The sequence below is a fragment of the Puccinia triticina genome, chromosome 6A (assembly GCF_026914185.1).
Source record: "Puccinia triticina chromosome 6A, complete sequence".
In the NCBI taxonomy this organism is placed as follows: Eukaryota; Fungi; Basidiomycota; class Pucciniomycetes; order Pucciniales; family Pucciniaceae; genus Puccinia; species Puccinia triticina.
The window spans coordinates 2,027,382-2,036,516 of record NC_070563.1 but is presented as its reverse complement, the minus strand read 5'-3'; the positions used below and the strand labels follow the sequence as shown (position 1 = coordinate 2,036,516).

Below are 9,135 nucleotides of genomic sequence, written 5' to 3'. Positions count from 1 at the left end.
TAGGCCTAGCTTCATCTATTGTAAGATTTTTAATCTGAGCAAAAATAAAGTACTCTTTAATGCTTTGAATTGCTGAGGCCTGAGTACACCAGGTCAATGATTATGCGCCACATCAACCTGATATTATTATGATAGCTGGTACATTTATGGGTGACGTGGCGGGTCTTTTTGGAGCCATCCCCGGCTTCGTTTTTCCAAGTATGATAGCCTTCTTTGGGGGCAAAATTTGGCCATTCATTCAGGGTGGATCCGGGTTTGCGACTGGATTGTGGTGGACGTACCACAATGTATACGCTAAGCTTCCCTCCGATGAATTCTCAAAAGTAGGTTTACAAACGCTCATACACTCGCTTAGAAATGCTTATTGGTGAATGATTGACGTCCATTGAGATGAACATTTGATAACAGACGATGGATGTAAGTTATCTGCTATCAAACGCTCAAGCGGAAACTCAAGCAAAGCTCTCAGACGCTACGAAAAAAGTCCTTGAAAACGGTATCAGTACGGACGAAGGTATCTATGGCGTCTTGAAGGGCGGGGCTTTCCTTAATAACCACTTCTCCGCCACCGAACGTTCCGAAGATGAAATACGAAGTGCAATCTCAGCGGTGGCCCGAGCACGGCTAATTGCAGCTATCTGGAAAGCCACTGTGCGTAGGATGTACTCGCTCACCTGTATGTATCTAGCTTAACACAAGCCCCTCGTTTCAGAGGGAGGCGGGTGAAACACCGCCGGGCGCCTCTCGCGGAGCGAGCCTCTGAAAGAGGGGCTTGTGGGGTATCCCTGACTTTTGGCGTGAGCGGTTTTCAAATTTAGGTGGGAGGAATTTGCCTCCGCTTGTTCCCTATCTTGCAGAGGGAATTTCCCGAGGCCTGTTACACCAATTGAAAGGCCTACATCCGGCCCTTCCCATGCCCAAGCATGGATAAAATCCAGCAAACCATCCGGTGGCCATGGCCCTTTGAAGTTTTACATTTTTGAGACGAGTGACCGGCAGATTGTTCAGGGCTTGCACTGTATGAAGCCCGCCAGTCGGATGCATTCCATCCTTGCATGAATTGCGGCCGTCAATGATCTGAAAAAAAAAACTGATGGGCTGTATCTTCTAGAGTACAGCTCCATGTGGATTCCCATTCCTTCCTGCTCCGAGCTGAGCTCCAGCTTTCAAGAGCTTTCAAGTCTCAGGAAAGTGATATTTTTCTAAAGAATGTTTAATAAAAAAAATACCAGCAGGAAGGCAAGATGCCCGCCTGCTGGGAAATGTGCATCTCATCCGAGGGGGAGCTCAGATGAAGACGCCATCCACGGTTGAAGTGAATATTACCCAAAATACAGCGAAAATGGGAAATCTCTCACCCCAGGACGGGCACTTAAGTTGCAAGCCCCTCTTCCAGAGGCTCGCTTCGCGAGGCGCCCCCGGCGCGCCGGTCCTTCGGCCCCTGGAACGAGGGGATTGTGTTAGGCTAGTGTATGTATACATCATTGCAAAACGCAACTGATATCGCGAAAGATACTTCTGCTCTTCAAACTTCAAACAAACAGAATTATTTCATAATAAGGGGACATGTAAGGCATTCGACTCATGTTGCGACCATCTCGAAAAAAAAAACTAAGCCTTCATCTTTTGTAATGTTGGAATTTCCAGAAACCATGCACCCAAGATGGAACAAATGGCGCCTTGCCTGGTGATGATGTGTTTTCTTGTTGCAACGCGGACGGAATGTGATTTCTTTTTTCTTGTAAAAATAAAGGACACACAGTGGCTGATCCCTGACATACTATAGGATGATGAATATCGTACAATCGTTCAAAGGCAAACTGCTTGAACATTTTCCATCAGCCAAGCTACTTTCTGCCAAGTACAACCTCACAACACAGTACTTCGTTGAGCACTCTTGGGATTGCCAGCAAAAGTATGGAAGTTACAATTACGATCCGTATAAAAAAACGTAAGGGCAATTGCTACAATATTCTTCTAGGGACTGGATGTTACACGAAATATTCAATTTGACTCGTTGTTGAAACCAACCTCATGTCTCAGAATACTTCCGGCAAACCCAGACGCTGAATGTATTGTGAGCCTCTCTGTTTGCGACCTGACGCGGAAAGGTAAAATCGTTTTTTACTTCGGATGTTTCTGACGAGATCAGTGCAAGTGCTCATCAATCCCTTTTTGATCTCATCAATAGATTTACAAAAGGCAGCAAATAAAATGGGAGCTCTCAAAGCTTGTCGAGACGTTGGCCAGCTCCCAGGTATTTGAAGTGACTTGTATCAGTAAAAACGCAACAAAAAAGGTAGATGCTAAAAATTAAAGCATAAAACAAATGTAATTAAACAAACTTGGCAAAAGTAGCAATTTCCAAACGGACCCACTTCGCGCAGCAGAGCAAAATTCTTCGCACACAGATTCGAACGCGGTCCCCCGGGATCACTGCCCCCCGGATCTCTAATGCCAACTCAGTCGGTCGGGCACACCGCCCCTCGAAAAGAAAGTTCGAGGGGCAGAAGGTCCGGCTACATACATATGTACCCATTGCCCACAGCCGCCGTGCCGATGGCCGGCACGAGCTGGTCATCGAGCGGTGTATACACAACTTCCCCGAGGACCGGCCAGCACAGACGTGCGTGCAAGTTACCAGTCATCGAGGGGCTTACCTACTCCTCTCTTAATGCACTACATTTTTTTGGAATGTAATAGTTGGGGTACACAGTATCAAGTAATGCGCACAATTTTGGAGAGCATGTTTTCATTCTTTCAAGTGCATAATGGCTACAATTCAGACTTGTGGAAGCCCAAGTCTAAAGTGATATTGTCAACAATGGGCCTTTACTATACAGATATTGGTATAGTATTGTTATTGTATTTTCTTTGGTCCAATAGCAGTACTGTTATTTCCATTTTCAGCAATGTATTTTTAATACTATATCCAATTACATGTGGATTTTTTCTTTTTGGAGAATACTATATCCAAATGAAGGAAGAAACAAAAAAAATCTCAATACTATACTGGCCAGATGTGGCCAGTACCACTACTTTGTAGGGATGAAAATCTATCTATTTCTTGGGCTTGGGGATCAGAGCACCCAAAGCCTTTTTGGCCTCAGCAAAGTCCCCTGAAGGGGAAAATCCTCACAAAGCCACAAAAGGCTGCTGACTGATTGTGAAATAGTTGAAGGGAAAAAACCACCACATCTGCAGCCGCAGAGAACAAGAGCTACCTGGTGTTCCTAAATAAGCCGGTGCTATTACCGCAAGGACCAGATAAGTGGAATGGTTTGACGGTACAATCATCAGGAGCCCACATTTCATTGCCTTATGTTTCCACCTGGTTAAGTGCTTGATTGTGGTAACCAGGGGCAAAAAAAATTTACTATACCTGTATTTTTTGTTTCAGAAAAAAAACACAGAATACCATACGGGCCACTTGGACCAAGGGCCAATACTAGTACAGTTTCTAGTATAGGGTGGTACCACCAGACCTATACTATAACAGAAAGGCCCAGTTATCATAGAGTATAGTATAGGCCCATTGTTAATATTGTCTAAAATTCATATTTCTCATTGTAGCTAAGTTATGTCCATTTAAAACTCATGGGATTCCCCACAGTGGTGGAAGTGATTCAGATGTACATTGGGTTTTTTTTGCTATTGATTTGGTTACTACTCCAGGGGAAGGCCAGCATGCTTACAAGCTCGGGCTGTTGTCCACTTTTTCTTGTGGATCTTTTTATGCACATCTATATTTGTTTTTTTGAATGTTTATCAAATTGGAATCAGCTACCCTTTTCAGATTAAGTTAAAGCCTAGTATTCAGGAAAATTACTTACTTTTATCCTGAGTGTAGCAAACAGGGAGATTAAAGACACAGTCTGAGTCTGGTCCTTTAGGCAATGCTCCCCTGTGGAATAATGAATTGAAATTCTACATGAGATACAACATTCAAGGGGGTTATGGTGCTCCTAGGCACATCCTACTCACTTGTCTTTTGCCCATGGAACATAGTTCCAACCTTTGTTCATATTTTGGCATTTGATTGATGAATTAATAATCAATTCAGTACTAATTCCAAAATATGAGTTTATGAGACTAGCACTGTTGATATCATTATGTGTCTTGCCATCTTTTGCAATCACAATATTGTGCATCCTGTAGAAATATTTTTAAAAAAATGATGAGTATCAAAAAACATTGGATGTCAAAAAAGCAGAACTAATCAAGATTCAATTTCATTGATTCTTTGAAATTTTCCTTACGTTCCATCGGGTTTGTCACACCATGAAAGGCGTGTTCCTTCGGGCCATGCACCATTTTTTCCTTTGTCATTGCAGGGCTGTGTCATCCAGGGGTGTAAAAAAGGAAATCTGTCAAACTCATTAATAGTAAAATTCTGAGCTAAAACCTCCTTTTCAACATACATCTGAGCCAACAGTTATGAATGCATTCTTTTTTTATGAAAAAAAAAAAAAATCACAAAATTCAAAAGATGTATCATTGTTGAGTTAAAATTAATTTTGGGACAAACAATTGAATGTAGCAACATGTTCAAACCCAATGCTGAAGCCAGAAGACGAATCCTTTCTTGAAGTTCAGGGAGTGATGCAAAATTTGCTGGTTCTATGAAATTTCCATCCTTGACAACCCCATATATACCTTGATCAGTGCTGATTCCGGCGGCAATTCTTTTTTTGCCCTCTTCTGCTATTTGCTTGTGAATAACTTCCTCATATTTTGAAAGATAATATGCTGTATTTGACCACTGTGATAGGCACACATAGTCAGTCAAATCAAATTACGTAAAATTCATACAAAATTTACGAATATCATTGAGATAAAATATCTGTTTGTTTGGATTTAAGTGTCATAGTTAAGTTTAAATATTGTTTATATCCTGTTTTTTGTGGCACAGCTTTGAACTTGACATGCCATACCCAATATTTCCATGTGGTACTCAATCATGGCAAAACAAATAGGGAATTGAAACAATATTTACCTGGAAGAACCCATCTTGCAGGGGTGCTGGTGGCTCTTTTATTGCAAATGCGGCGACTCCTTGTCCAGCAACCATGATAAAATTCAGGAAATCAAATAAAGCAAACCAAGGCCCAGATGATGAACCAATAGCAAGCATGAAATCAATCATGACTGTAGAAAGTTAAGAGAGGAATCAAATAATCAGACACCACATATCTTTTTCGGAGTTGGGAGATTAAAAAAAATTGGAACAGCATGATCAAAAGCAGAGACTACAAACGATAAGGACATACTTGTTCCAGTCACTTGCGAAAATGCTGCCTGAACTCCAAGGTTTGCCTTGATGTTCCGAATGGCTGAGGTGTCACTTGCCGGAAAGCTACAAGGGTCCAATTCGACAGAAAAATGTCCCAATTTCTTAGCGGTGAAAATGAAGTGAATTAATTCCTCTTTCTTACAGTGAAGCTATCAATGCATTCATACTTGCTATTGATGACATTTTGAAATTGTTGAAGAAAGAAGGTTAGCAATGGGTCGATCCTACCAATTCAATAACAAATCTGATAGTGATAGGTTTATTTCTTCACAAACTCACATTGGACAATTGCAATTCCATAGCTGACTGCTTCGTAGTAGACATTCATGTAAGAATTCCACTGTTGAACTGCAAATAAGATGTACCAATCAGGTGTTTCGAGCGGATAACAAGGCTGTCCGGCATTACAAGCCCCTCCGACACCACAAACAAAGTTGGTCATGTTGAGTTTGGTCGCATATTGCTATGATCAGAAATGATTGATTGAGAAATCATAGCCGCATCGTAATTAGCAGCACATCTTCAATCGAAGCTCGAGCAGACAAACAAGAGTTGACTTACTATCAAACTCATTTTATCACCACCGGGGAACTTCTTGAGGTGGTCATTTAACTTCAGCTGATTCCAAGTGTTTTTCGTCATTGGAAGAGGTTTACATGATGGGTTAGTAGGTGGATATTGGCCATTAAACTGGATTTGCGATGAGCTCGGATCTGAATCCGAGATAGTAGTTGTGCGGGCGGAGGCACCAAAATTTTCCAAATAGAAAGCCACGTGCACCACGTAAATAAAGAAATGTCCAAAGAAAAATTGCATTGTAAAAACTCCAATTTTGTTAGTGAGAGTGAATAATAAGCAGGGTTGGTAAACTAGTTGGGGCTAGTTCTCAATGAGCAAGAAGCTTGTTAGAATATTTAGTCACAGTGAGAGCGCTGCACTAGCGAAGAAGAGAATGTCAATGAGTGCCAGAAAATGTGTTTAGAGGTAATGAATGGTGATTGATCATATGCGAAGAAAAGCTTGCTACCCTTAGCCAGTAAATTTAATATTCCTGCGTCCACAAAGCGAGTGGTCGTCTTTTGACTTGATCCGCTTTCTCTCGGGGAAGCGAGCTGCCTTGATGCCTGGTTGCTCTGCTGAAGCGCCTGAGCCTACGTGGGGGGGCTCCAACCGATGCAACCGTTTGATCGGTGCATGGCGCTGCGAGGCATCATCGCCCAGCCTACACCGAAGAATTCCACATCGGTTGGATCGGCGACCGACGCACATCCGGCCCGGTTGGTGGCCAACCGAGGAAAATGCGGCTCCGTTGGTGGCCAACCGAGGAAAATGCGGCTCGGTTGGCATGCATGGGCGCTTCCAGAGCCGTCCGTCCAAGTGATGCTCAGGCTTCAGCAGTCAGTGCACGGGTGCTTTTGACTAAAAAGCGTCATGGATGTGAGCAGATTCCAAATTCCCTCCCTCCGGAGTGGTCAACACCTGCGGCACATTGCGTCGACCGGAGGGAGCTGGCGCCGGAGGGTCCCTGCGGGACGGCGTCACCCCTCTTAAGGTTGACCGCGGGTGGTTTCCTCATCTTCACGAAATGTCCCAGTTTCATTGACTGGGTACCTGCGGTGCTGAACCTTAACCCTGTTTTGCAGCCTCTCCAGGCCTCTACATGTAAATAAGTACAGCACCGAGCACATCGGCATAGTACTGTTCAGTATTCCTATCAGTATCGGTCGGCATGCGGGGCACTGTATCAGCAGGAGCAGGCTTCTGGCTCCTTCTGGTTCTGGAATCTGGGTATCCGCCCGCCACAATCATGGGGCAGCCGCATCCCGTCTCCTTGACTCCATTTTTGTTGTCAGTCAACTTCTGTGTTGTACGTTGCCAAACCCTCTGGCGCCTCTACCCTTGTTTTCTTGCAACGTACGTCTGGAGATAGCAGGTCTTGAACGGGCAATCAAGTTGCGCATACATCCCAGTGATTATTTCCCCAGTTCACCCATCTTCTCTTCAAGCACGCGTTCTGGCCACCAACCCACTTCGCTTAGTTTCCTTCTGCGTGGATACTCTAGAGGCCCGATCAGCTGTTCAACTCACGAAACCGGGCTCGATGGCCTGGTCAATATCTCGAATCGGAATTAATGGCACATTTTACACATCACCCCCTACGATCTTTGCCATTCTGCTTCTCTATCATTCGTTTCTTTCCTGTTTCTCAGAGCCTTCTCGACCCATTCTTGAGCACCGGGCTCTTCCCGCCACCAAAGTTCGTTCAATCATTTCTTTCTCACTTGTGTTTTTTCAACGCAGTTCCCCTGACCCTTTGCGATGTCAGTCAGATCAACCGAACTCAACATCTCTTCAAGGATCACATTATATCAAGTGCGTTCAAAAGCGTTATTTTGAGCCTCCCCAGCTCACTCACCTTCGAGACCACCCTCACTAATTGATTGTTGAGCTATAGAAACACATTTTTGCGCTCCAACCTGAAAGAAAATCAAACTGGCTTCCCTTTGTCAATTCAATTCACCGTATTAGATACGGATTCTTGCGCGCCCGTTGAGAACGCTTTAGTCGAAATTTGGGGTCAGCCACACATACGTTTCGACCAAGTATATCTCACTGACTGTCAATGATTTCTTTCAATTTTCGACCATTCCATGTTTTAGGCTCTAACAGTCATGGCGCATATTCCGGAGAACCCACCGGCTCGAGTCCTTCTCAGGCGGATTGCTCCTCATGGTTAAGAGGAGGCTTAGGCACAGGTAAGCCCTATCGACTTCAGGAACTTATTCTTATTACATACTCACTTTACTCAAACCGGTGAAATCCAAGATTCCGAGGGGATAGCCAGATTTGAAACCATTTACCCTGGCCCGGAAGGTGAGTATAACTGGCTCTCATTTGAAAAACAGCCGCTCAAGAAATTTCTGACCACATGATTTTCCCTTCAAAATCTCGCTCTAATTCCTATCCACCACATTCCAACGCAGTGAAACGAGCTCCCCGCATATATGCCAGTTGAGTATTTGATCCCACAAACCTCTGATAAAAGCTGTGACAAAAGAATCTGATTTTTTTTGATGATCCATTCGTAACTCAGTCGTCAGAACCGACTGGTATGAAATCGCTAATCAGAAAACAATAGACTCCGATTCCGTGCAATACGCTGCAGCAACTGGCCAAGTCTTTTTTCCGGATGAACTGAATGAAAAGATCTACAAAGATCCGAACTACAAGGATGCATGTTAGTCGCAAAGCGCAGTTTGTTTGTCCAGTTTAGGTCTTAGACGAGAGCATACTCATCCCTATTCATGATGTTCTGCAGCGACTAAGGCCGTCAAGAACGAGGCTGACCCGTCATACAAGGTTGACTCCGGTTCCTGGAAAGCCCAAGCAGAGCCCTTTGACGGTGGAAGTAGCGGTGGCGTTCGGTAAGTAACGCTTTTAAGAATCCCGTTTCTCAATTCCTCAGTTGACTTTCCGGGCTCTATCCTGCTTGTGCCCTTCCTCCTCAGTGCACATGTAACGATTTCATTAAATATCAACGCACCCCCAAAAATTGAAATCGGCACTGCACCTGGCCGATGTACGCCTGGAAGCAACAATCCACCTGATAGTGGTGGCACTGAGCGCATCCATCCACCCCAAGAGGAACAAAGTTCTACCGCACCCTCGTTCCAGCCACCTATTATTGCTATCATGATGATCAGCATGATGCTCATCTACGGTTTGTATGGTCACGGAGGCCCCTCGGACAATGGGAGTGGGAAAAGTCAGAAGTGTCATACATGAAGAAAACACTGACACTTTCAACACAAAGAAAAGCTGAGCCACCAATAGTAAAAATT

General features: G+C 44.1%; 3 protein-coding genes across 3 annotated transcripts; 2 read left to right on the top strand and 1 right to left on the bottom strand.

Annotated features, from left to right (window-relative positions):
- Window positions 1–411: 411 nt before the first annotated feature.
- PtA15_6A269 (uncharacterized protein) lies at window positions 412–2,265 on the top strand (the record flags this gene model as incomplete). The annotated part of the gene is made up of 5 exons (XM_053169956.1): window positions 412–651; window positions 1,648–1,697; window positions 1,787–1,951; window positions 2,044–2,111; window positions 2,192–2,265. The coding sequence occupies 5 exons, from the start codon at window positions 412–414 to the stop codon at window positions 2,263–2,265; spliced, it is 597 nt and encodes a 198-aa protein (XP_053021196.1).
- Window positions 2,266–3,666: 1,401 nt separating this feature from the next.
- PtA15_6A268 (uncharacterized protein) lies at window positions 3,667–6,109 on the bottom strand (the record flags this gene model as incomplete). Its single annotated transcript, XM_053169955.1, has 11 exons — window positions 3,667–3,743; window positions 3,834–3,904; window positions 3,985–4,152; window positions 4,260–4,336; window positions 4,422–4,448; window positions 4,529–4,762; window positions 4,997–5,148; window positions 5,271–5,356; window positions 5,436–5,463; window positions 5,573–5,756; window positions 5,855–6,109. 11 exons carry the CDS (start codon window positions 6,107–6,109, stop codon window positions 3,667–3,669), a joined length of 1,359 nt encoding a protein of 452 aa, XP_053021195.1.
- A 378-nt stretch (window positions 6,110–6,487) lies between these two features.
- Window positions 6,488–9,079, top strand: PtA15_6A267 (uncharacterized protein; the record flags this gene model as incomplete). The annotated part of the gene is made up of 12 exons (XM_053169954.1): window positions 6,488–6,690; window positions 6,937–7,081; window positions 7,147–7,207; window positions 7,300–7,550; window positions 7,620–7,666; window positions 7,749–7,870; window positions 7,954–8,049; window positions 8,120–8,167; window positions 8,278–8,304; window positions 8,388–8,531; window positions 8,613–8,718; window positions 8,803–9,079. 12 exons carry the CDS (start codon window positions 6,488–6,490, stop codon window positions 9,077–9,079), a joined length of 1,527 nt encoding a protein of 508 aa, XP_053021194.1.
- Between the last annotated feature and the right edge of the window lie 56 nt (window positions 9,080–9,135).